The following is a 27,851-nucleotide window of genomic DNA, read 5'->3' on the forward strand; positions in this document are numbered from 1 at the left end:
AAAATTTTTTTAAAAATTAAAAAAATAAAAACCAGACAGGTAGAACCGTAGGACCAATGGTGAAAGCAAAGATATACAGACAAAATCTCACACAGAAGCATACACATACACACTCACAAAAAGGGGAAAACGGGAAAAAATAATAAATCTTGCTTTCAAAGTCCACTTCCTCAATTTGGGATGATTCGTTGTCTATTCAGGTATTCCACAGATGCAGGGTACATTAAGTTGATTGTGGAGATTTAATCCGCTGCTCCTGAGGCTGCTGGGAGAGATTTCCCTTTCTCTTCTTTGCTCGCACAGCTCCCGGGATTCAGCTTTGGATTTGGCCCTGCGTCTGCCTGTAGCTCGCCAGAGGGCATCTGTTCTTCGCTCAGACAGGATGGGGTTAAAGGAGCCACTTATTTGGGGGCTCTGGTTCACTCAGGGAGGGGGGAGGGAGGGTCACGGAGTGCAGGGTGAGCCTGCGGCAGCAGAGGATGGCATGATGTTGCACCAGCCTGAGGCGTGCCGTGCGTTCTCCTGGGGAAGTTGTCCCTGCACCCCGGGACCCTGGCAGTGGCAGGCTGCACAGGTTCCCCGGAAGGGAGGTGTGGATAGTAACCTGTGCTCGCACACAGGCTTCTTGGTGGCAGCAGCAGCAGCAGCCTTAGCGTCTCATGCCCATCTCTGGGGTCTGCGCTGTTAGCCACAGCTCGCGCCCGTCTCTGGAGCTCCTTTAGGCAGTGCTCTTAATCCCCTCTCCTCGCGCACCAGGAAACAAAGAGGGAAGAAAAAGTCTCTTGCCTCTTCGGCAGGTCCAGACTTTTTCCCGGACTCCCTCCCAGCTAGCCGTGGTGCACTAACCCCTTCAGGCTGTGTTCACGCCGCCAGTCCTCTCCCTGCACTCCGACTGAAGCCCGAGCCTCAGCTCCCAGCCTCGCCTGCCCCGGCGGTTGAGCAGACAAGCCTCTCGGGCTGTTGAGTGCTGGTTGACACTGATCCTCTGTACGGAAATTTCTCCGCTTTGCCCTCTGCACCCCTGTTGCTGCACTCTCCTCCGCGGCTCCGAAGCTCCCCCGCTCCGCCACCCGCAGTCTCTGCCCACGAAGGGGCTTCTAGTGTGTGCAAACCTTTCATCCTTCATGGCTCCCTCCCACTGATGCAGGTCCCGTCCCTATCCTTTTGTCTCTGTTTTTTCTTTTTTCTTTTGCCCTACCCAGGTATGTGGGGAGTTTCTTGCCTTTTGGGAGGTCTGAGGTCTTTTGCCAGCGTTCAGTAGGTATTCTGTAGGAGTTGTTCCATGTTTAGATGTATTTCTGATGTATCTGTTACTGTTTGAGGGTCTCCTGCTGCTACTGTTGGGGGGCAGCAGTGGCTCACCATGGGGACAAGGGCACTGGCAGCAGAAGTTCTGGGAAGTACTCCTCGGTGAGCCCTCCAGGAGTCTGCCATTAGCCCTACCAAAGGGCTTGTAGGCTCTCGCTTATCTATTAACATACTGTTTTGATGACTGTAGCTTTGTAGTATAGTCTGAAGTCTGGGAGCCTCATTCCTTCAGCTCTGTTTTTCTTTCTCACGATTGCTTTGGCTATTTGGAGTCTTTTGTGTTTCAATGCAAATTAAAAATTTTTTTTGCTCTAATTCTGTGAAAAAATTCCATTGGTAGTTTGGTAGGAATTGTATTCAATCTGTAGATTACTTTGGGTAGTATAGTCATTTTGAGCATATTGATTCTTCTGATCAAAGAACAATGTATCACCTCATACTGGTCAGAATGACCATTATCAAAAAATCTACAAACCATAAGTGCTAGAGAGGGTGTGGGGAAAAAGGAACCCTCCTACACTGTTGGTAGGAATGTAAATTGGTACAGCCACTAAGGAGAACAGTATGGAGGTTGCTTTAAAAACTAAAAGTAGAGCTACCATATGATCCTGTAATCCTACTCCTGGATATACATTGGGAGAAAACCATAATTCGAAATGATACATGCACCCTAGTGTTCATTGCAGCACTATTTACAATAACCAGGAGATGGAAGCAATCTATATGTCCATTGACAGAGGAATGGATAAAGAAGATGTGATACATATATACAATGGAATATCACTCAGCCATAAAAAAGAATGAAATATTGCCATTTGCAGCAATATGGATGGACCTAGAGATTGTCATACTGAGTGAAGTCAGTCAGACAGAGAAGGACAAATACCATATGATATTGCTTACATGTGGAATCTAAAAAAATGGTACAAATGAACTTATTTACAAAACAGAGATAGAGTCACAGATGTAGAAAACAAACTTACGGTTACCAGGGTGGAAAGCGGGGGTGGGAGCAGGGATAAATTGGGAGATTGGGATTGACATATACACTACTATATATAAAATAGATAACTAATAAGGACCTATTGTATAGCACAGGTAACTCTTTTCAGTACTCTGTAATGACTTATATGGGAAAATAATATAAAAAAGAGTGGATATATATATAACTGATTCACTTTGCTGCACAGCAGAAACTAACACAACATTGTATATCAAGTATACTTTAATAAAAATTTTTAAAAAGTTTATGTCTAGGTGTGGGGTTTTAAAAATGTGTCATGGTGCACATAAGTCATCCCATTTGATATCAAGATTTTGTCCTTCAGTTTTGGAAAATACTTTTCTATTTTTTTTCTTTGATTTATTTCTTCCTTCACTTTTATGCTTCTCTTTTTACCTGAGTATTTACTAATTTGGTGTTGAAGTATCTGCATTCATCATTTTTGTCTTTCATTTTTCCTCTCTTTGGTTTTTCATTCTCTACTTTATTTTCCCATTCTTCATTGATTTTTATATTTTAGTATTACATTACTTCCTAAGAGTTTTTTTTTCTTATTTTGAGTTTTTTTTTTCTGAAAACATCCTGTTCTGTACTTTTTAAAAAATAAATTTATTGGGGCTTCCCTGGTGGCGCAGTGGTTGAGAGTCTGCCTGCCAATGCAGGGGACACGGGTTCGAGCCCTGCCTGGTCTGGGAAGATCCCACATGCCGCGGAGCAACTAGGCCCGTGAGCCACAGCTACTGAGCCTGCGCGTCCGGAGCCTGTGCTCCGCAACAAGAGAGGCCGCGATAGTGAGAGGCCCGCGCACCGTGATGAAGAGAAAAAAAAAAAAGAAAGAAAGAAAAAAGAAAAAGAAAAAAAAAAAGAAATAAATTTGTTTATTTATTTATTTATTGCTGTCTTGGATCTTCATTGCTGTGTGCTGGCTTTCTCTAGTTGCGGTGAGCCGGGGCTACTCTTTGTTGTGGTGCACGGGCTTCTCTTGTTGCAGAGCATGGGCTCTAGGTGCTCGGGCTTCAGTAGTTGCGGCTCGTGGGCTCAGTAGTTGTGGCTCTTGGGCTCTAGAGTGCAGGCTCAGTAGATGTGGTGCATGGGCTTAATTGCTCCGCAGCATGTGGAATCTTCCCGGATCAGGGCTTGAACCCATGTTCCCTGCATTGGCAGGCAGATTCTTAACCAGTGTGCCACCAGGGAAGTCCCCTGTTCCGTACTTTTTGGCTATGGATATTTACTTGTAAGAGCTGTTGTAAGAATGTATTTCAAATCTCATGAGTCATATTGCAGAAAGAATGCTTTTATGCTTAGCAGAGAAGGTAAAGTTGGTAGGCTTCTGGTCAATCAGCTTATAAAGGGAGTAACCATTTGGCTGAGTTAGAGGTGACAAGTGCATGACCACAGAATATTTTTTGACAGAGTGGAACACGTTGCAAGTTTTGAGTTTTTAGTGAGTTTTTAGCTAATTTTTTCAGGATCTTAATTCATTAACATGGTGTTTGAGAATTACCTACAATATGGCTCATGTTACTCTCCCCTCTGTCATGCTGAAAACTAGAGTAATTGCCAGGAGCTGGAACATATATCAACTTTCCAGATTCTGAGCATTTCCATAAGTCTTTTTCCAGTACCTGAAATGCTCTTCATTTTTTCAAAATCTATTAACCTACCCATCCGTAGTAGGTACACAACAAATATTTCCTCTCATGCTTTTCAAACCAAAGAGACATATGGTGTCTGTATGCAAATTTGGAAAAGGAATAAATGAGAAAATAAATATTTTCTCTTGAAGACCTTCCCTGAGAAACAAAATGATTACAACTGGAAGAATAATAATTCCCTAGTTTGGATGTGTTCTAAGAAGGCATGCTTGGTGCCCTACCTCATCTCTCACAAGCAGCCTTTAAGATGAAGAAACTGAGGTGCAGAGAAGCTAATTAACTTGTTTATGGTGATATAGTTATGAACTAGCAGAGGTGAATATTCCATCTCGGGTCTATTTGGCCCTACAGCCCAGAGGTCCTCCTTATTTTTTTAACTCTTTATCATTCAATCATGCCTTCTAAGAGTACTATTCACATGTATATCTTCAGATGTTTTTTCAACAAAAGCGTGGAAATTGGTTGACCCAGCCCTTCCTCCCTTGGAAAAGGGCATATCTGATTGTGTCAAAGATAACTGCTGAATGTCAGTTGATCATCAGTTCTATTAGGAAAAGAATTAGTGACAGTTTCTGATTATTTTAGTGTCTCCAGAAAATTCTTTTGTGGCTTATTCTGAGTTTGATCTTAGTTGCAATTAGGAATGGATTCTCTATTTACATTTAGAAATCCATTTCATATTTCTCTGTTTTTCTCTTTGTTAGTTTAATTGCATGGGTTATTCTTTCATTACTTTGCCTGCCTGATATTTCATTGTTGAATATCTGCATTTTAATTTTAAATGTGGTTCCTTTTCATATAATCTGGAAGTATGGATAGGATTTTAAAAAATGGTAACAGCTTGGTATAATCAAAGGAGTCAGGTAGACCTAAGTTTAAATCTTAGCTTTGCAACTTAGTAGGAATATGCCTTTGGTCAATCTAATAACCTGTCTATACTTTTTTCATCATTTGTAAAAGAGGGAACTTATACTTACCTCATAGGGTGATATGGAAGTTAGAGAATGTGTTTAAAACACATAGAATAATGCCAGACCCATAGTAGCCTCTCAATAAATGGCAGCCATTATTTTTTGATCCCTTTTAAAAGTATAAACCATTATACCTTTTAAGAAGTCATCTGCTTCAATATCCCCAGGGATGAAAGCATGTTCTGTAAATTCCCCGCTCTAACAGACACAAGCTGTGGGACCTCAGAAATAAATTAGTTCGAGTCTTTATTTCATCATTTGTAACATGAGGATAATAATATTACCTACATCCTAGTGACATAGTGAGGAATAAATGACATATACTGCTTATATTAAGTACTTGTAATAGTGTATAACACTCAGTAAATGCTCAATAAATGTTAACTAGTAGTAGAAACAGTAAGAGTAGAGCACTTCCTAATAATAATAAATCCTGAGTCACCTGCTGTATTTTTTCCATAGCAAAAGTTCAAATTCTTCCTTATCTGTGATAATTAATCATAATGAAGAATATAATGCAATGTGAATTACTTTTTAACTTGATTTAAAAAGTAATTTTAGGGCTCCCCTGGTGGCGCAGTGGTTGAGAGTCCGCCTGCTGATGCAGGGGACATGGGTTCGTGCCCCGGTCCGGGAAGATCCCACATGCTGCGGAGTGGCTAGGCCCGTGAGCCATGGCCGCTGAGCCTGCATGTCCGGAGGCTGTGCTATGCAACGGGAGAGGCCACAGCAGTGAGAGGCCCACATACCACAGAAAACCCCCCCCAAAAAACAGTAATTTTAAATTACAGTAATTTAGCCAGCAACCCACTCTAGCTACCTACCTACACTTGTAAGCCCTTAATAGATATTTGCTGAATGAATCGTCTGTGGCATGGGTCTGCAAACTCTCTCTTGTACAGGTCAAGTAGTGAATATTTTAGGCTTTGATGCCATATGATCTCTGTTGTAATTTATTTAATAAAAACCTTGTTTATGAAAATGGGCAGTAAGTTGGATTTTTGCTGAAGTTTACTGACCACTGGTCTATGGAATAAAGAAATTAGAACCCTAACACTGATAGTGAAATCCATGTCGGTATGGGTCTACTTGGAAATACTTCCAGGTGAGAAAATGTTTTATCCTGTCGAGAAAAATGGAAACTTAGAGAAAAGGCAAAAGTGTATTCCCTATAGGTAAGAAGTCTCTAAAGTGCCAGTTTCTAATCTTTTAAGCTCAAAGCACAATTTCTCAGAGATAATTTTAGATGTTCAACTTAAACACATTTTTCAGCAACTGAAACCACATTACAGTTGGTATAGAACTACTCTGGATTTTTAGAAACTATATTCTAAATGAGAGGTATACCCTCTGTGGCATGTGAGATGGGTACTTCTTCCAAGTGTTAGTGAACAACTAGTTGGTGCAAAACTATTAATCTATAGAAGTTAAGGCCCAGTGCAAATGCTTTTTCCTTCCTAAAGTCTTACTCAGTCCTCCCCTGCTAGAAACAATCTCCTTTTTCTTAATATTCAAATAACTTATTTTTGACATCTGTGGATCTCTCCCGTTTAATATTGTTATTTATATAGTTATCTAGTATCTATTCTTTTAGGTTGTAAGCTGCCTGAAGGCAGTGTCTGTGTTTGACAGATGTTTATGCTCCAGCATGCTCTGCCTTATGCCTTGCATGCAGCAGGCACTCAGGCCATGCTTATTGAATTCCGAATTTTTTTGTGTCCTTATAGGGAGATAAGCTAGAATGGTATAAAAAGCATTCTCTTTGGCAATCTGAGTTCTAATTCTCTCTTGATCACTTGCTAACAATATATCCAGCCTCTCTGAATCAGCCTTGATTTGCACATTTGTAAAATGAGCATAATTCCAACACTACATTGTTTTGTGAGGATTAAATGAGTTAACAAATGTCAGGTGCCTACAGAAAACCTAGCATATAAAACATTAGCCTTTATTATGTCTAAAGGATGTTTTCAGTTTTTCTTTTTGTTTTATCCACTATTCTATGATACAAATATTCTAAAAAGGACTAATTAATAACTTAATAAGTAAATGTCAACAATGCAAAAAAAGGCAAATGACATCTCCATTGAGTGGGAATTAATAAAATGTTATCATGTTGTTTTCTGCATCTGTCAACAATTTTTTTTTTTTTTTTTCTGTTCGCGGGCCTCTCACTGTTGTGGCCTCTCCCATTGCGGAGCACAGGCTCCGGATGCGCAGGCTCAGCAGCCATGGCTCATGGGCCCAGCCGCTCCGCGGCATGTGGGATCTTCTCGGACCGGGGCACGAACCTGTGTCCCCTGCATCGGGAGGCAGACTCTCAACCACTGCGCCACCAGGGAAGCCCCCATCAACAAATATTTTATCCATTATACTTCTTACAGTTACCTTAGCAGTGAAGATGAAGCTCTATTTAATTTGAATGAACTTCTAGAAGGAGTTCTATTTCTTGCTTTAATTCTGTGTCCAAAGTGAGATTTGGTTCTACTTACTAGGCTTCTACATTCTGAAAACAGGTAAAATTAATAGGAATTATAAGGAAACTTGTTAAAAGAAAAAGTGGTATCCATTATCTTTTTATATCCTAGTAATGATCAATATGTATTTTATACTGGAAGGGAGAAACAACCATAAATAGATGAAAGATATCACCAGCCTTATTCTTTTCTTTATTTCTGACATGTTTGTGTCTAGGTATGATAATGCACCACAACTCTTCTGTGAGACTCTGCAATCCAGCCCTGCTCAGACTAGGTCAGTGATATTCCCTTCTCCATGTGCCTCTTTCCCCTGTTCTCCTGCTTCTTACCAAACCCAGCTTTCTAGGATGGTTTTGCACTCAGCCTAATTGTGTCAGTCAGCCCCTGCAGCCTCTTGCTAGTAGCTTAACATATTAGAAAAGTGAGAAAAAAATTGCTTCTTACTGCGTGCAAGGGTGAGAGGCTGGGGTTGGTCATGAAGGGGATACATAGGACTTTAGGGAGAGAACAAGTGAAAAGGGAGAGGAAATAATAGGTGGGTAATAATGAAAGGGAAATGGTAGGGTAGATGGAGAAGAAAAAAGAAATGAAAAAGGGGAATGTAGGTTGCATTTGTAATCTTTGGCTGCAAGTGGTATATTGATTTTTCAAACATATAGTGATGATAGGAATACAAGGTGGAAGATTGTTACCTGAATGTGGAGAAGAAATTATAGAATATTATACACCTTTGATGAGCCGTTGTTCATTGCAACAAGTGGACAGCTGGCTACCTAAAATACATTGAAAATTTATTATTTTAGGGGCTGATCATTTTATGATAATCAAGTTTGTAATTTACTCTTAAATTGTTTTATGCTTTAGCAACATATAGTTAGCTTAGAAACCAGTATATATTTCATTTCATTACATTTCTTAATGTAATCTTTAGATTTTCTCAGGTCAGAACATTTCAAAGACAAGTATTTATATAACTTCTTAGATACAGTTAATAAGGCTGGTTCATTTTAATGCCTCAATTACTTCATCTATATATTGGGTTGGCCAAAAAGTTCATCCGGGTTTTTCATAGCTTACAGAAAAGCCCAAACGAACTTTTTGGCCAACCAGTACAAGAGGATTATAAATACTTAGACAGTTCTTATATGTTAAAGATAACCTCAGAAACAGCTTGGCATATCAGAAGTGCTTCTGTTGGAGATTATTTTGTTTTGTTCCTCAAAAAAATAGAAAAGGTAATATCAAAGGGCTTGCCAATTTTGTCTGTCTTTTAATTTCAGAATTTTATTTCATATTAACTTTTCAACATGAACGTTACAATTTCTTAATTCTAACTTGCTTTCATAGTTCTTTTTCCATATGTATAGTCACTTTAAAATATATTCTTATATACTTCCTCTTTACTGGATTTTTAAAATGAATTTGTTTTTTACTAGTTTTAAATAGCTCTATTGATACCTTGATATTGGGGCTCATGACAGGATAAATTCTGGGGACACTGATCATTGTCCAGCATTTGGAAGAACCTAGGCCTTGTGGACTATAAGAAATAAGTTACATCGTTCTATTTCCTTTTTCATTTTATTCTGCTTAATGAAATGTTGCTGTAGAAGAAAACATATCATAATACAGTCAATATAACAGTTTAATAGACTTAAAGAAAGAATCCTTTAATTGAGAATTATAAATGCCCTAATTGCAGCCATTCCTTTGGGGGCTATCTGAGTAAGAAGCTGCCTGGCATATTGCAGACTAGAGCATGGAACCAAGTATTCACCCTCTGCAAGGAGACTTTATGGACTAATCTCATGATGCCTCAGCCACCACTAGATGCCCGTTCTCTCAGGTCATCTATCATCACCCAAACTCTCATCTTTTTATTTCTCTCATCGAACTCAAATTCCCTTCCCTTATTCCCTACTGTCCGTAAATCAACCAAACCCTTATATTCTTATCCTCTCCTGTGAATGTTTCTTCATGTCTTGGGTTTATTCAGAAGTATTTATATTTATTTGCATATATATTAATTTATATCAGCTGCATTGTTGCCATGAAATTGGAAGACTAAACCATCTGTGTATGTTTGTAAAGAGAGTCCTAAGCTAATATTGGTACAATGGACAGCTACTATTCTTATCACTCCTTTTCTTAGGTAATCATCCCTTCAACTTATATTTACTGTTTTCTTGCTATATATTGGATATTATTTTAAGTGAGGAGGATACAGTGGTAAACATTTTTCATTCTAGTAAGGGAGACAATAGCAAGTAAAGAAATAAACAAGAAGTTTTGATAGTGATAAAATCTATGTAGAAAAAATGTAAAAGTAATGGAAATGAGTGATGGGGGCAAGAAATAGACGGAAAATTACATTGCATAGTCAAGGAGGGCCTCCCTGGGAAGGTGACATTTGAGTTGAGACCTAATGACAGGAAGGGGCTAGCCACATGAAGATATCTGTGTTAGGCAAAGTGAAGTTTCAGTTCACTTTGGGGCACTAAGGCAGAGGGGCTGCCCTATAGTGAGTTGGGGAAGTGTTAGAGGTTGAGGTCAAAGAGGTAGTTAGGGGCCATATTTTATTGAGCTTTGTAAATCTGGGTAAAGAGTTTTGACTTTTTTGACTTTATTCTAATTCAGATGAGAAATCATCAGAGGATTTTAAGCAAGAGTTTATTTGATTTAATTTACATTAAAAATCACTCTGTATACTCCTGCCTGATTATATTAAGTATGTATCTGTGTTCATATGTATTAGTAAAGACAAACTACCCAAGCAGAACACCAAATTGTCAAGAAGGTTTGGTTGTTCCCTGGCTTGTAAATTAGCATTCTGCAACATATATGTTTAGTTTTTTATTATTGAAAGTATTATATGCTCTTTCAGAAAAGTGTGAAAATGAAGAAAAAATTATTGACAGTCATTTTTCAAATGAAACAATTTTGATGAATTTTTGTATTTTTTTCTTTGCAAGTTTGTGAATATGTATATATACACACACATATCTATATACATACACATGCATACATATATAGTTGTCATCATGTTTTATATACATTTTGCAGTTCTGCTTTTTTATTAAACATATTCTATAGTTTTTATAAACATTTTTAATGAGAGAATATGTCACTAAGACATAGAAACAGTGCTGAAGAGGTAATTTTCAAGATGGAATACAAGAATAGATAGGAATTCTCCTCATTCACTGAAGATATTTTAGATAGATTCTGTGAGATTCATTTCATGGTAGACTGGGAAAGAGGCTTTAAAGCAACATTTTTTTTCTGAGTAAGAATTAATCCAGAGAATCAAATGGAATGTTTTTTGTCTCTTTGAATTAATGAAAAGCATGGGATTATTACTACTGATCTGATGTGAGAAGATAAATGAGACACGGATGAAACATGACTGAAAACCATGAACATGATTATTGCAGGTACAGGACATGTTTCCATGTGAACATACTCAGTAGAGAGATCCAATAGGAGAGATCCCACACATATGCCTCATGCATAAGAAAATTCAATTTTCAAAAAAATTGTTGGAGCATCTGTTACTTGTGAGTATAAAGAATATGGAAATCCTCTACTGAGAATGGCTTCCTTACTCAGAAATAGAGAATTAATTTGATTAGCCTCACTGATTAGGAAGTGGCTAACTCTACTTAGGAAAGGCAGGTGGTACTGATAATATTACAGAGAGGTTTCTCAGTTTTAAGGCTGCCATGCTGTATTACAGACACTGAGTTAAGCACAGGACATATCCTTACTGCATTGCCATTGGCTCTAGGCTGTCACTAGACAGAGCATGTTAATCCATTCCTTGAAGGGTCTCTCTGCTTTCTCTTCCTTTATAGCCTCTTTCATTGGGTGAGCGGGATCCTGAGGTATCTCTTTCTTTTTGGCTCTACTGCCCACAGCTGCTTAATCGAGACAGGCCAGAGAAGTAGAAAGTAGACAGCGTTTTCACACTTAAATTTGTATGCAATACAGGGAACATGCCTTGACTTTTCAGATGGAACAGAGTATGTTTTGAATTTATTTGCGATTTATTGATGAATTCACAGGGTGTATCCACATTCCATAATGGTTTGAAACAAATGAAAGAAAAATAAGTTTATAGTTGATTTTATCCTAAAAATAAAGTTATATAAGCATACTGAAATGAGGTAAGGTAAGCAAAGAACTTAGTAAGAGCTTGACATATAGAAAGTGCTCAAACACTACAGACTCTGGAGCTGGATTTCCAGGATTTAGATCCCATCTCTGTTTCTTACTGGTTGTGTGACCTTGGGCAAGTTATTGAAACTCTCTGTACCTGTTTCAATAACTATAAAATGATAACAATAATAGTACTGCTCATAGGGTTGTTCTGACAATTGAATGAGTGACTATGTAGAAAGTGTACAGAACTGTATCTGACACACAAGGAGTTTTAGATGTATTAGCTCTTATTTTGTGGTATTGTTATTTAAGAAGTTATAGGTCACTTTTGTGACACAAAACACAATAAAATGAATACTATGTCAAATAAAAATATATCAGAAATCTTTTGCCTTCGGTAAGATAAAGGTTTTTCTTATTTGGAATAAGAATTTTCTCTATCAGTTCTGTATCTCTGGTTTTTTGAACCCATACATTTTATGACTTTATATAATTTTAGACTTAGGAAAAGGAGCTGTTGGGCTTCAGATCATGTTCTCCCAAATCCAGCTAAATTCTACTGACATTTTTACAAATTGACAAATTTGTTCTAATCATCTTGTTTAAATGAATATCATGAATAAGAAATATATAATATATTCTTTTTTATTAACATCTTTATTGGAGTATAATTGCTTTACAGTGGTGTGTTAATTTCTGCTGTATAACAAAGGAAATCAGCTATACATATACAAATACCCTCATATCTTCTCGCTCTTGCATCTCTCTCCCACCCTCCCTATCCCACTCCTCTAGGTGGTAATAGAGCACCGAGCTGATCTCCCTGTGCTATGCGGCTTCTTCCACTAGCTTCTGTTTTATATTTGATAGTGTATATATGTCCATGCCACTCCTCACTTTGTCCCAGCTTACCCTTCCCCTCCCCATATCCTCAAGTCCATTCTCTATGTCTGTGTCTTTATTCCTGTCCTGCCCCTAAGTTCTGCCCCTAAGTTCTTCAGAACCACTTAAAAAATATATATTTTTTTAGATTCCATATATATGTGTTAGCATATGGTATTTGTTTTTCTCTTTCTGACTTACTTCACTCTGTATAACAGACTCTAGGTCCATCCACCTCACTACAAATAACTCAATTTCATTTCTTTTTATGGCTGGGTAATATTCCATTGTATATATGTGCCACATCTTCTTTATTCATTCATCTGTCCGTGGACACTTAGGTTGCTTCCATGTCCTGGCTATCGTAAATAGAGCTGCAGTGAACATTGTGGTACATGACTGTTTTTGAATTATGGTTTTCTCAGGGTATATGCCCAGTAGTGGGATTGCTGGGTCGTATGGTAGTTCCAATTTTAGTTTTTTAAGGAACCTCCATACTGTTCTCCATAGTGACTGTATCAATTTACAGTCCCACCAACAGTGCAAGAGGGTTCCCTTTTCTCCACACCCTCTCCAGCATTTATTGTTTGTAGATTTTTTGATAATGGCCATTCTGACCAGTGTGAGGTGATACTTGATTGTAGTTTTGATTTGCATTTCTCTAATGATTAGTGATGTTGAGCATCCTTTCATGTGTTTGTTGCAATCTGTATATCTTCTTTGGAGAAATGTCTGTTTAGGTCTTCTGCCCATTTTTGGATTGGGTTGTTTTTTTTTTTTTGATATTGAGCTGCATGAGCTGTTTGTAAATTTTGGAGGTTCATCCTTCGTCGGTTACTTCGTTTGCAACTATTTTCTTCCATTCTGAGGGTTGTCATTTCATCTTGTTTATGGTTTCCTTTGCTGTGCAAAAGCTTTTAAATTTCTCTAGGTCCCATTTGTTTATTTTTGTTTTTATTTCCATTTCTCTAGGAGGAGGGTTAAAAGGGATCTTGCTGTAATTTCTGTCATAGAGTGTTCTGCCTATGTTTTCCTCTAAGAGTTTTATAGTGTCTGGCCTTACATTTAGGTCTTTAATCCATTTTGAGTTTATTTTCGTGTATGGTGTTAGGAAGTGTTCTAATATCATTCTTTTACATGTAGCTGTCCTTTTTGCCCAGCACCACTTATTGAAGAGGATGTCTTTTCTCCATTGTATATTCTTGCCTCCTTTATCAAAAATAAGGTGATCGTATGTGTGTGGGTTTATCTCTGTGCTTTCTGTCCTGTTCCATTGATCTATATTTCTGTTTTTGCACCAGTACCATACTATCTTGATTACTGTAGCTTTGTATTATAGTCTGAAGTCAGGGAGCCTGATTCCTCCATCTCCGTTTTTCTTTCTCAAGATTGCTTTGGCTATTTGGGGTCTTTTGTGTTTCCATACAAATTGTGAAATTTTTTGTTCTACTTCTGTGAGAAATGCCACTAGTAGTTTGATAGGGATTGCACTGAATCTGTAGATTGCTTTGGGTAGTATAGTCATTTTCACATTGTTGAATCTTCCAATCCAAGAACATGGTATATCTCTTCATCTGTTTGTATCATCTTTAATTTCTTTCATCAGTGCCTTATAGTTTTCTGCATACAGGTCTTTTGTTTCCTTAGGTAGGTTTATTCCTAGACATTTTATTCGTTTTGTTGCAGTGGTAAATGGGAGTGTTTCCTTAATTTCTCTTTCAGATTTTTCATCATTGGTGTATAGGAATGCAAGAGATTTCTGTGCATTAATTTTGTATCCTGCTACTTTACCAAATTCATTGATTAGCTCTAGTAATTTTCTGGTAGCATCTTTAGGATTCTCTATGAATAGTATCATATCATCTGCAAACAGTGGCAGCTTTACTTCTTCTTTTCTGATTTGGATTATTTTTATTTCTTTTTCTTCTCTGATTGCTGTGGCTAAAACGTCCAAAACGATGTTGAATAATAGGGGTGAGAGTGGACAACCTTGTCTTGTTCCTGATCTTAGGAATGGTTTCAGTTTTTCACCATTGAGGATGATGTTGGCTGTGGGTTTGTCATATATGGCTTTTATTATGTTGAGGTAAGTTCCCTCTATGCCTAATTTCTGGAGGGTTTTCGTCATAAATGCGTGTTGAATTTTGTCAAAAGCTTTTTCTGCATCTATTGAGAAGATCATATGGATTTTCTCCTTCAATTTGTTAATATGGTGTATCACATTGATTGATTTGCGTATATTGAAGAATCCATGCATTCCTGGGATAAGCCCCACTTGATCATGGTGTATGATGCTTTTATTGTGCTGTTGGATTCTGTTTGCTAGTATTTTGTTGAGGATTTTTGCATCTATGTTCATCAGTGATATTCGCCTGTAGTTTTCTTTCTTTGTGACATCTTTGTCTGGTTTTGGTATCAGGGTGATGGTGGCCTTGGAGAATGAGTTTGGGAGTGTTCCTCCCTCTGCTATATTTTGGAAGAGTTTGAGAAGGATAGGTGTTAGTCCTTCTCTAAATGTTTGATAGAATTCGCCTGTGAAGCCATCTGGTCCTGGGTTTCTATTCGTTGGAAGATTTTTAATAAAAGTTTCAATTTCGGTGCTTGTGATTGGTCTGTTTATATTTTCTGTTTCTTCCTGGTTCAGTCTTGGAAGGTTGTGCTTTTCTAAGACTGTGTCCATTTCTTACAGGTTGTCCATTTTTTTGGCATAAAGTTGCTTCTAGTAATCTCTCATGATCCTTAGTATTTCTGCAGTGTCAGTTGTTACTTCTCCTTTTTCATTTCTAATTCTGCTGATTTGAGTCTGCTCCTTTTCTTTCTTGATGAGTCTGGCTAATGGTTTATCAATTTTCTTTACCTTCCCAAAGAAGCAGCTTTTAGTTTTATTGATCTTCGCTATTGTTTCCTTCATTTCTTTTTCATTTATTTATGATCTGATCTTTATGATTTCTTTCCTTCTGCTAACTTTGGGATTTTTTTTGTTCTTCTTTCTCTAATTGCTTTAGGTGTAAGGTTAGGTTGTTCGTTTGAGATTTTTCTTGTGTCTTGAGGTAGGATTGTATTGCTATAAAATTCCATATTAGAACTGCTTTTGCTGCATCCCATAGGTTTTGGGTCGTCGTGTTTTCATTGTCATTTGTTTCTAGGTATTTTTTGATTTCCTCTTTGATTTCTTCAGTGATGTATTGGTTATTTAGTAGTGCATTTTTTAGCCTCCATGTGTTTGTATTTTTTACAGATTTCTTCCTGTAATTCATATCTAGTCTCATAGTGTTGTGGTCAGAAAAGATACTTGATACAATTTCAGTTTTCTTAAATTTACCAAGGCTTGATTTGTGACTGAAGATATGATCTATCCTAGAGAATGTTCGGTGAGCACTTGAGAAGAAAGTGTATTCTGTTGTTTTTGGATGGAATGTCCTGGGAATATCAATTAAGTCCATCTTGTTTAATGTATCATTTAAAGCTTGTGTTTCCTTATTTATTTTCATTTTGGATGATCTCTCCATTGGTGAAAGTGGGGTGTTACAGTCCCCTACTATGATTTTGTTACTGTCGATTTTCCCTTTTATGGCTGTTAGCATTTGCCTTATGGATTGAGGTGCTTCTGTGTTGGGTGTATAAATATTTACAATTGTTATATCTTCTTCTTGGATTGATCCCTTAACCATTATGTAGTGTCCTTCTTTGTCTCGTGTAATAGTCTTTATTTTAAAGTGTATTTAATTCTCATATCAGACAATATGAGAATTGCTACTCCAGCTTTCTTTTGATTTCCATTTGCATGGAATATCTGTTCCCAGCCCGTCACTTTCAGTCTGTATGTGTCCCTACATCTGAAGTGGGTCTTTTGTAGAGAGCACATAAAAGTGTCTTGTTTTTGTATACCTTCAGCCAGTCTGTGTCTTTTGGTTGGAGCATTTAATCCATTTACGTTTAAGGTAATGATAGATATGTTTGTTCCTATTACCATTTTGTTAATTGTTTTGGGTTTGTTATTGTAGGTCTTTTCCCTCCCTTGTGTTTCCTGCCTAGAGAAATTCCTTTAGCATTTGTTTTAAAGCTGGTTTGGTTGTGCCGAATTCTCTTAGCTTTTGCTTATCTGTAAAGGTTTTAATTTCTCCGTCGAATCTGAATGAGATCCTAGCTGGGTACACTAATCTTGGTTGTAGGTTTTTCCCTTTCATCACTTTAAATATGTCCTGCCAGTCTCTACTGGCTTGCAGAGTTCCTGCCGAAAGATGAGCTGTTAACATTATGGCGATTCCCTTGTATGTTATTTTTTGTTTTTCCCTTGCTGCTTATAATATTTTTTCTTTGTGTTTAATTTCTGATAATATGATTAATATGTGTCTTGGCGTGTTTCTCCTTGGATTTATCCTGTATGGGACTCTCTGCACTTCCTGGACTTGATTCACTATTTCCTTTCCTATATTAGGGAAGTTTTTAATTATAATCTCTTCAGATATTTTCTCAGTCCCTTTCTTCTTCTGGGGCCCCTGTGATTTGCATGTTGGTCCTTTTAATGTTGTTCCAGAGGTCTCTCAAGCTGTCCTCAATTCTTTTCATTCTTTTCCCTTTTTTGTTCTCTGCAGTAGTTATTTCCACTATTTTATCTTCCCGCTCACTTATCCATTCTTCTGCCTCAGTTTTTCTGCTCTTGTTTCCTTCTAGAGAAGTTTTAATTTCATGTATTGTGTTCATCATTGTTTGTTTGCTCTTTAGTTCTTCTAGGTCCTTGTTAAACATTTCTTGTATTTTCTCCATTCTATTTCCAAGATTTTGGATCATCTTTTGTATCATTACCCTGAATTCTTTTTCAGGTAGACTGCCTATTTCCTCTCCATTTGTTTAGTCTGGTGGGTTTTTACCTTGCTTCTTCATCTCCTGTGTGTTCCTGTGTCTTTTCATTTTGCTTACTTTACTGTGTTTTGGGGTCTTCTTTTTGCAGGCTGCAGGTTTACAGTTCCCGTTGCTTTTGGTGTCTGCCCCTAGTGGCTGAGGTTGGTTCAGTGGGTTGAGTAGGCTTCCTGGTGACGGGGACTAGTGCCTGTGTTCTGGTGGTTGAGGCTGGATCTTGTCTTTCTGGTGGGACGGATCATATCTGGTGATGTGTTTTGGGGTGGCTGTGACCTTATTATGATTTTAGGCAGCCTCTGCTAATGGGTGGGGTGGTGTTCCTGTGTTGCTAGTTTTTGGCACAGGGTGTTTAGCACTGTAGCTTGCTGGTTGTTTAGTGGAGCTGGGTCTTAGGGTTGAGTTGGATATCTCTGGGAGAGCTTTCTCTGTTTGATATTTCGTGGAGCCGGGAGGTCTCTGTTGGACCAGTGTCCTGAACTCAGCTCCTCCACCTCAGAGGCACAGGCCTGACCCCCGGCCTGAGCACGAAGACCCTGTCAACCACACGGCTCAGAAGTAAAGGGAGAAAAAAAGAAGAAAGAAAGAAAAAACAAAATAAAATAATTTCAAAAAATTATGAAAAATATAAAAATTCATAAAAAAAGGAAAGAAGAGAGCAATCAAACCAATAAACAAATCCACCAATGATAACAAGTGCTAAAAACTATACTAAAAAAAAAAAACCCAAAATTGGACCAACAGAACCCTAGGACAAATGGTAAAAGCAAAGCTATACAGACAAAATCACACAAAGAAGTATATACATACCCACTCACAAAAAGAGGAAAAGGAAAAAATAATATATATTTATATATATATAAAAAAGGAAGAGAGCGACCAAGTCAATAAACAAATCTAACAATGATAATAAACTCTAAATACTAAACTAAGATAAACATAAAACCAGAAACAAATTAGATGCAGAAAGCAAACCCGAAGTCTACAGTTGCTTCCAAAGCCCACCGCCTCAATTTTGGGGTGATTTGTTGTCTATTCAGGCGTTCCACAGATGTAAGGTATATCAGGTTGATTGTGGAGGTTTAACCCACTGCTCCTGAGGCTGCTGGGAGAGATTTCCCTTTCTCTTCTTTGTTCGCACAGCTCCTAGGGTTCAGCTTTGGATTTGGCCCCACTACCGCATGTAGGTCGCCTGAGGGCGTCTGTTCCCACCCAGACAGGACAGGGTTAAAGTAGCAGCTGATTCGGCGGCTCTGGCTCACTCAGGCTGGGGGTAGGGAGGGGTACGGAATGCGGGATGAGCCTGCAGCAGCAGAGGCCAGCATGACGTTGCAAGAGCCTGAGGCGCGCTATGTGTTCTCCTGGGGGAAGTTGTCCCTGGATCATGGGACCTTGGCAGTGGCCGGCTGCACAGGCTCCTGGGAGGGGAGGTATGGAGAGTGCCCTGTGCTCGCACACAGGCTTCTTGGTGGCTGCAGCAGCAGCTTTAGCATCTCATGCCCGTCTCTGGGGTCCGTGCTGATAGCTGCGGCTCGTGCCTGTCTCTGGAGCTTGTTTAGGCGGTGCGCTGAATCCCCTGTCCTCGCGCACCCCGAAACAGTAGTCTCTTGCCTCTTAGGCAGGTCCAGACATTTTCCCGGACTCCCTCCCAGCTAGCTGTGGCGCACTAGCCCTCTTCAGACTGTGTTCCTGCAGCCAACCCCAGTCCTCTCCCTGGGATCTGACCACCGAATTGCGAGCCTCAGCCCCCAGCTCCCACCCACCCTGGAGGGTGAGCAGACAAGGCTCTCAGGCTGGTAAGTGCTGGTTGGCACCGATTCTTTGTGTGGGAATCTCTCCACTTTGCCCTCTGCACTGCTATTGCTGCACTCTCCTCCATGGCTCTGAGGCTTCTTCCCTGCCACCACCTGTCTCAGCTAGTGATGGGGCTTCCTAATGTGTGGAAACTTTTCCTCCTTCACAGCTCCCTCCCAGAGATGCAGGTCCATCCCTATTCTTTTGTCTCTGTTTTTTCTTTTGCCCTCCCCAGGTACGTGGGGAGTTTCTTGCCTTTTGGGAAGTCTGAGGTCTTCTTCCAGCGTTTAGTAGGTGTTCTGTAGGAGTTGTTCCATGTGTAGATGTATTTCTGATGTATTTGTGGGGAGGAAGGTGATCTCTGCATCTTACTCTTCCGCCATCTTGAAGGTCTGTCCCTCACTCGTAGTTCTTATAAGCAGTAACATCTTAGATTTGATGGAGAAAGGTCCTTTTGCAAAAGCACTTTTTTCCCTCAAGTCTATGTGCACGTGTCATGACAATACCTCGAAATGTCCCAGGAAGGCCTTCTGGGTGCTGGAGTAGGGAATCCGCGGGCGCCGGGCTTCTAAAGAGACAGCAAGAGCCAAGAGCTGGGCACAGGGTTAAGGGTGGAGAGCCAGCATTGGAGTAAGGGCCAGGCAACTACAGTTTTTCCCCTGGTATCAGAGGGATCTGTCCCAGAAGCTGGATGACTTGCTTACAATGGACGGTTTGTTGCGGGAGTGCGAGATGGGCACACCGTGGGGGGAGGTGGCAGGGCAGGAATCGGCCTCCAGCTCCTATAATATATTCTTCATGCTACTGAGATACAATTGGTTTAGACATTCAGAACATTTGAATGAGAACTCATGTGTGAGAGAGTGGAATGGACATATATACACTACCAAACGTAAAATAGATAGCTAGGGGGAAGCAGCCGCATGGCACAGGGAGATCAGCTTGGTGCTTTGTGACCACCTAGAGGGGTGGGATAGGGAGGGTGGGAGGGAGGGAGACGCAAGAGGGAAGAGATATGGGAACATATGTATACGTATAACTGATTCACTTTGTTATAAAGCAGAAACTAACACACCATTGTCAAGCAATTATACTCCAATAAAAATGTTAAAAAAAAAAACGCGTGTGAAAAACTAAGTTATTGATGATAGGAATAACAGTTAAGCTATGAAATGAATTTCTTGTAGAATTTCACAGATTGATACTTTACTAATCTTGCTTTAAACAATAAACTCCAAGGACATACATTAAGTGTGATGCATGATTTCTCCAATCATAGAAACCTTCCTTCTGAACTGATTTTCTCATATATTACCTCATTAAGGATTCTATGTCTAATGCCTCCATTAAAGCTCTCTCATTGTTTTTTAAAATTTCAAACTGGAAATTAAAACAATTTCATACGAGCTTTTTTGTAACATGATCCATATAAGATTTTATCCGAGACGGATGTGTACCAGGCCTAGTCTCAGGGTCTGCTGGCCCTGTCTCACCTATCCCAAAGGCCTGAGGTTATTTGCTTTCAGATTCAACCTTTATTTTTTTAATCTAATTTTTATTTTATATTGGAGTATAGTTGATTTACAATGTTGTGTTAGTTTCAGGTGTACAGCAAAGTGATTCACTTATACATATACCTATTCTTCTCAGACTCTTTTCCCATTAAAGTTTTTTAATTGATATGTAATTGACCTTACAACACTATGTTACTTCCAGCTGCACAACATAACGATTTGAGATTTCTGTATATTGCAAAGTGATCGCCATGGTAAGTCTAGTTACCATCTGTCACCATAAGAAGTTATTACAATATTACTGACTAATTCCCCTTGCTGTACATTTTATCCCTATGACTCATTTATTTTGTGACTGGAAGTTTGTACCTCTTAATCTCCCTCACCTATTTCATTCATCCCTCCACCCTTCCCCCACCTCTTTGGCAATCACCTGTTTGTTCTCTGTATCTATGAGTCCACAACATTTTTAATTTTATAAACAAGGAGACACTTATAGAAATTTAGGTGGGGTGATAGATAAGCTCTGGGTATGCTGAAAATACATATTAGTGTGTACTTTTAAAGAAAGAATGTTTTAGCCTTGGTGGAGAAACTTTGAATGGTAAAGTGATGGTTATGTTAAGTGTGTTATGTATAACATGTGGAGAAAATGTAGAATTTGGAGGCCTGGGATTGAGTTAGCTCTGTAGCTGTCTAGAGTGTCCCACCTGGACAGCTATTTAACTGCTATGACTTTCATTTTTAAAAATCTGTAAAATAAAGTTATTATACTGTATCAGCATATCCTAAGTGGTGTTGTGATTGCTAGTTTTGATTTCTAGTCTATTATTAGGCATTACTGAGATAAAGATTCCATGGTCAAATATGTTTATGGAATTGAAGAGGTTTCTTTGAGTTGATGTATATGATAAGTATCTGCAAAAGGGGGAAGACAGCAAGCAGAGTTTCTTAACTTTCATAACTGCAGAACCTTTTTCTGGTAGTGACACTATTTTTGGAATACCCTTTGGGAACTTCTGAGCTAGATTATCTTATAGATATCTCTTTATAGATAATTATCTATAGATAATTCTGTTTCTGTTACATTTGCTAATATACTTTTACTTAAGCTGTGGAATATAAGGCATAATTATTAATATTCTTGACTTCCTTGAAAAGAGTTCTATAATAAAAATTCCTGTTTTCTATTTTCATTCATTGTCACAAGCCTCTACCCACCTGGCATCTTTTTTTTTTTTCTCGTGGTACGCGGGCCTCTCACTGTTGTGGCCTCTCCCGTTGCGGAGCATAGGCTCCGGACGCGCAGGCTCAGTGGCCATGGCTCACGGGCCCAGCCGCCCCGTGGCATGTGGGATCCTCCCGGACCGGGGCACGAACCCGTGTCCGCTGCATCGGCAGGCGGACTCTCAACCACTGTGCCACCAGGGAAGCCCCACCTGGCATCTCTTATATTCAATATAAAAAGGTTGAATCTTACAAATTAACTTTTCAAATTAGGATGTATTTTCTTTTTGGTGTGAAGCAAATTGTATTTGTAAAATACCACAAAAGGCAATTTCTTAGTTACTTTTTCTGCTTTTACTAAATGCATTAATATAATGAGATACTGTAAAAATTAAGCTAAAGATACAATCTTATTATGTAAAATTATCTTTTTCTCAGGCAGTGTTTAAAATTTGAGGGATGGAATAGAGTTATTAAAGGAAATATAGCAAGGGGATCTCATTTATGAAAATAAAACTGTATTGGTAAGAAAGAGGTAGAAATTTTAATTGGAAAAGTTTACACAGAATCAAAAATTTGGTAAAAAATTAAAAACCATTTTCATAGGCTAGAATAAAAGACTGAAATATGTTTTAGAATCTACTTTCGGATGATCTTTATCATCCCCATCTATTGAGCCCTACTGGACACTGGTACCACAATAAAATATTTTTGCTGACTCCATCCAAAGGGGCTTTTAATCTGGTTAGGGGCATAGAATAGATAAAAGGAATGCAGGACAGCATTTGCTGAGTTCCAGATTTTACAATTATGGCAGAAATAATGAAGAGACGTTTTGACCGATAGTTGGTATGGTCGCAGCAAATATCCTTGAATTAAGTAGAATTCAAGCTGAAGACTGACCTTTGAAAGCAGAGAGAAGGGAAGACATTGCAGGGTAAAAGGAGTGATGTTAGAAAATAGGCAGGAATTCTTATGTCTTACAGGAAGCAATTCACAAATCATTTACACTGAGACAAAGGATTTTGTACATGAAGAAGAGAAGTGATATGGGGCTTCCCTGGTGGCACAGTGGTTGAGAGTCCGCCTGCTGATGCAGGGGACACGGGTTCACGCCCCGGTCTGGGAGGATCCCACATGCCACGGAGTGGCTGGGCCAGTGAGCCATGGCCGCTGAGCCTGTGCGTCCCAGAGCCTGTGCTCCGCAGCGGGAGAGGCCATGGCAGTGAGAGGCCCACATACAGAGGACCTTAGAATTCCTTTGATTTTCTCAGGCTTTAGTTTAGATTAACTTAGACCTGCTTAGAAGCAATTTTTGACCCACTTAAGTTTTGAAATCCCTCCTGAGCTAACTTTGTGTCTTAGCATGAGTGACTGATGTCTCCTGAAGCTAATGGTTGAGGCATTGTTTCTCAGAGCAGGTATCTCTGGCCCAGAACAACACATCTATGAATAGTGATTTGATGACCACAGAAGCACCTGCTTGTTAAATCCTCAGAATCCAGAATCTTCCTGTAGCTTTTTTGTTCTCAGTCTCTGCCTGGTGCTCGCTTTTCAACAAAATTTATTGAGCACACCCTGTGCTCTCATAAAGATGATAATTTCTTTCTTCCCTTCCCACCAGTACAAAATACTACAGTTATGTGATTTGGTTTTGTGGGAGAAATGATGTAGGGCTTGGGCAGTCATGGGATGGAAAAGTTTTAAGCACCACTGGGCTAGGGTAAATTTTCATCATTGGTTCTCTAGAGGATTCATATAAGTAATAACTTTTCCTTTCCAAAGCCTTTTAGGATTGGCAGGTCTGTTCAGCATTTATGAGGTTCCTAGCACTAGGACCCTAATTACTTATGCCCAGACATAAATAGAAAAGTAAACGATCAGTTTTCTCTGAAGTAGACTTCAGTAAGTTAATTTTCCAAAATGGTGCAGGCAGTGTCTAAAGAAAGTTAGCTAATTAGATACAATCTAGGTACTCAACAATGACCAAGTTGAAGCATTCATGAAAGCATAAAAATTATGGAGGAATTGCCTTGAAACACATTGGTACCAGCAAAAAAGTAGTTTCTACTAACATCAAGTTGTTGACCATTTGAAAGTTTCCACCATAATCATGGCCAATGATTCCTAAATCTAAAATTCCAAATTTAGATGTACACATCTAAATTTCTAAATCTTTCTCTTGTTCTCCAGGCTTACATATCCAGTATCTACCAGCATCTTAATTTGGATGTCACACAGACACTTCTTAATCAGCAGGTCCAAAGCCAAACTCATCCTGCCCCTCTGCACCTCCTCCAGTATTCCCTATCCTCACTTGCTCCCGCTATCTACCCACTTGCCCAAACTGGAAATTTAGGATTTATCCTGAATTGCCCCATCTCTTTCTCTATAGTCAGTCAGTAATAACCATATTCATAACTTATCCATCTCTTCCTTTTCTCCCTGAATAATTAAAAAAAGAGTCTTAAAATCTCAGGCCTTCTACTAATTTCTTTTCAAAATATTTATATTTTATATTAATATTTAATATTTTAATATTCAAAATATTAACTCTGTAAGGATCTTTCTCTAATATGCAAATATCACAGTGTCATGCTGCAAATCAGAACACTTCAACTGTACCCATCACCTATGAGATAAACTTCTCTGTAGCCAATCCAGTCATTATCATCTGGTTCCTGCTCAACTTTCTAGCCTCTTCTACTTTCTGCTATCTTACTTCTCCCATCTGCCACACCTCTCACACCCTGCATGATTCCCATGCCTCCTCCACCTCCACGAGCCTGGGTGACTCTTATCTCTGTTCTAGTAGGCTGAAAAATGACCCCCAAAGACATTGGGTCCCAATTCTTCGAACCTGTAAATGTTACCTTATTTGGAAAAAGGAGTCTTTGTAGATGTAATTAAATTAAGGATCTTGAGATAGGAAGGTTATCCTGGATTATCTGGGTGGGCCCTAAATGCAATCACATATACTCTTTTTTTTTTTTTTTTGTGCGGTACATGGGCCTCCCACCGTTGTGGCCTCTCCCGTTGTGGAGCACAGGCTCCGGACGTGCAGGCTCAGCGGCCATGGCTCACGGGCCCAGCCACTCCGTGGCATGCGGGATCTTCCCGGACTGGGGCATGAACCCACGTCCCCTGCATCGGCAGGTGGACTCTCAACCACTGCGCCACCAGGGAAGCCCCACATATACTCTTATAAGAGAGAGACAGAGGGAGATTTTACAGATACAGAGAAATTTCAAGATGCTGGCTTTGAAAATTGGAGTGATATGGCCACAAGCCAAGGAATGCTGGCAGTGACCAGAAGCTGGAAGAGGCAAGGGACGAATTCACCCCCAGAGTATGGCCCTGCCCACACCTTGATTTTTGCCCAGTGATAATGATTTCAGTTTTGTGGGCCTCCAAAACTGTAAGAGAATACATTTTTGTTCCTTAAGCCACAAAGCGTGTGGTAGTTTGTTACAACAGCTATAGGAAACTAACACAACTGTTACTGAATCCAACCTTATATTGTTTGAGGCACAACAGGCCAATAAATCCAGAGATGAGTTGTTGGGGTAAGGAATAGTGACTTTATTCGGAAAGCCTGTAGACGGAGAAGGTGGTGAACTAGTGTCCCAGAGAACCATCTTACCTGAGTTAGAATTCTCGCTGCTTTTATAGTAAAAGGGGAGAGGGTATGGCTGGTTGTTGCAAACTTCTCAGGTGCTGGGATCCTTTGCAGCTGTCCACCTAGGTCTGGTCACAATGTTCCTATAAACCTCCAACAGGACAAATGTTATTCTCCGTTCTGCAACTTTTTATCTCTATATGAGTGGAAAAGTGTTACACCTTTAAAGGTCACAGCCTTGAGAATGGGCTATCTTGTATATTTCAGGCTCTAGGCAACATTTTTTTACTAAGGTTCAGAGCCCGCATGACTAAGCACAGGCAACAGAGCACAAGGGTTAGAGCTAAAGGAATAGATCCAGTATGGAGTCAGCTTTGTTCTTCCCTGTTACACAACTTCTATTCCTGTTATTTCCATGAATTCTTACTGCTCTAATACATTATTTACCCTCAACCTGGAATGCCTCTTCTCTGTCTCTTTGTCTGAAAAATTCCTGTTTATTTTTAGTGCATACTCTGTAAAGTCTTTCCAACTCTCTCTGGTAAGTCAGCACTCTTTCCCATTGTGCCTGCTGCTTGTTTGTTTGTTTTGTTGTTGCTTTTTAATATTCCTACATTTATTGTAGGAGTATAAGAGATAGTATAACTACCTCAATGGTTAGGGATACTGGCCACTTGATTCAGTTAGAGATGGTTTGAGTAACTTTGTGCAGGTTATGTTTCTAAGCTTGTTTCTTTATTTATGAAATGGGAATAATAATGGTACCAACCTTGTACATTTGTTATGAGGATTGAATGAGATAATCTATGTAAATATGATATCTGGTAAATAGTATGTGCTCAATAAATGTTAGCTGCCCATAGAGAACTGTATTTTAATTGTTTTCATGATTATCTCTTAACTGGAGTATGAGCTCTTTGAAGAAACGGAGAATTATTTTTATACCAAGTGCCTGGCTAGTAGTTTGATTAGTATTTAATGGATAAATAAATAAAATGTATCTTTTACCATAGGCCTTACTATTAAATCATTATTCTCTTACCTGGAACTCTCAAAATGCCTAATCTGGTTTTCCTTCATCCTTCAAAAATGTGACAGTATATTTTTATCTGTAGAATTTGACAGCATATTAGCTCTCATCTCTATAATGGAGTTCTTATGGAGTTCTTTAAGACTCAGATTGTAATTCCCTACCTCTTGGTAGGGCCTTTAAAAACCAACTTTGTACATAATTCAAGAGATCCACATTTCCTTGCCCCTGTTTTACTTTATACTGAGTTCAGAGGTAGGCTGGCTGAGGGACTTAAAAGAAAAAGCAGGGCTTCCCTGGTGGCGCAGTGGTTGAGAGTCCGCCTGCCGATGCAGGGGACGCAGGTTCGTGCCCCGGTCCGGGAAGATCCCGTATGCCGCGTAGCGGCTAGGCCCGTGAGCCATGGCCGCTGAGTCTGCGTGTCCGGAGCCTGTGCTCCGCAACGGGAGAGGCCACAGCAATGAGAGGCCCACATACCGCAAAAAAAAAAAAAAAAAGAAAAAAGAAAAAGCAATTTAACATTTAGTTAAAGAAAACTTATTCATGTGTGCAGCTCATTTGTATGGCTTTGCAATCATAGAAGCCAAGAAGTACAGAACTATTCAGTTTTATTTAACAGAAGTATTCAGGATTGCTGATTGCTGGAGATGCTATCATCTGCCTCAGTGTCCATTTTATAGGATCCATTTGACATTTTTAAAAGTCTATCAAAAATGATTGGTATCATTCATCAGAAAAATCTATTATTGTTGAAATCATCTTTGTGGAAATTCTCTTAAAATAATAATGGACATTTTTCCCTGAGGAAGCTTAAATGCAGAGTTACTTTGTACTCCATACTATTGTAAATGCCTTTCAAAATAAATGAAGTAGAGAGAATGTCTTACATGATTGCATTAAAGATCAGAAGTATGTAGAAGAGGGCTTCCCTGGTGGTGCAGTGGTTGAGAGTCTGCCTGCCGATGCAGGGGACGTGGGTTTGTGCCCTGGTCCGGGAGGATCCCACGTGCCGCGGAGCAGCTGGGCCTGTGGGCCATGGCCGCTGGGCCTGCGCGTCCAGAGCCTGTGCTGCACAATGGGAGAGGCCACAGCAGTGAGAAGCCCGTGTAACGAAAAAAAAGAAAAAAAAAAAAGTATGTAGAAGAAATACTTGACAGGCTAATGACTTGAATATAATCTTGGGATTTGTTTAGTTGAGTCTTCACAAAACTCTTCATTCCTAAGGGAGTATGTTCAAATTTCCTAAAACTATTTAGTAAAAGATATGACGTAATGGTGTGTGTTCATGTAATATACTATGGTGTAATTATCTTTTTATCTCTCTCTCTTTCTCTATAACATTAAATACTT

General features: G+C 39.2%; 1 protein-coding gene across 12 annotated transcripts in view; it reads left to right on the top strand.

Annotated features, from left to right (window-relative positions):
- ANKS1B (ankyrin repeat and sterile alpha motif domain containing 1B) overlaps positions 1-27,851 on the top strand; it is a gene marked incomplete at its 5' end in the record, with an annotated part of 1,156,737 nt that overhangs the window by 337,542 nt on the left and 791,344 nt on the right. Inside the window, one exon of one of the 12 annotated variants that reach the window (XM_079937804.1) lies at positions 7,630-7,691. The exons of 10 other annotated variants lie outside the window; for them this stretch is intronic. Coding sequence is in view for 1 of the 2 variants with exons in the window: in XM_079937803.1 (XP_079793929.1) it covers positions 20,877-20,879 (3 nt within the window). Of the gene's footprint in view, positions 1-7,629; positions 7,692-20,825; positions 20,880-27,851 lie in introns of those variants that run through there. One more of the 12 variants, XM_079937803.1, reaches the window with a different exon arrangement.

Source organism: Stenella coeruleoalba (genome assembly GCF_951394435.1).
Source record: "Stenella coeruleoalba genome assembly, chromosome: 11".
Taxonomy (NCBI): Eukaryota; Metazoa; Chordata; class Mammalia; order Artiodactyla; family Delphinidae; genus Stenella; species Stenella coeruleoalba.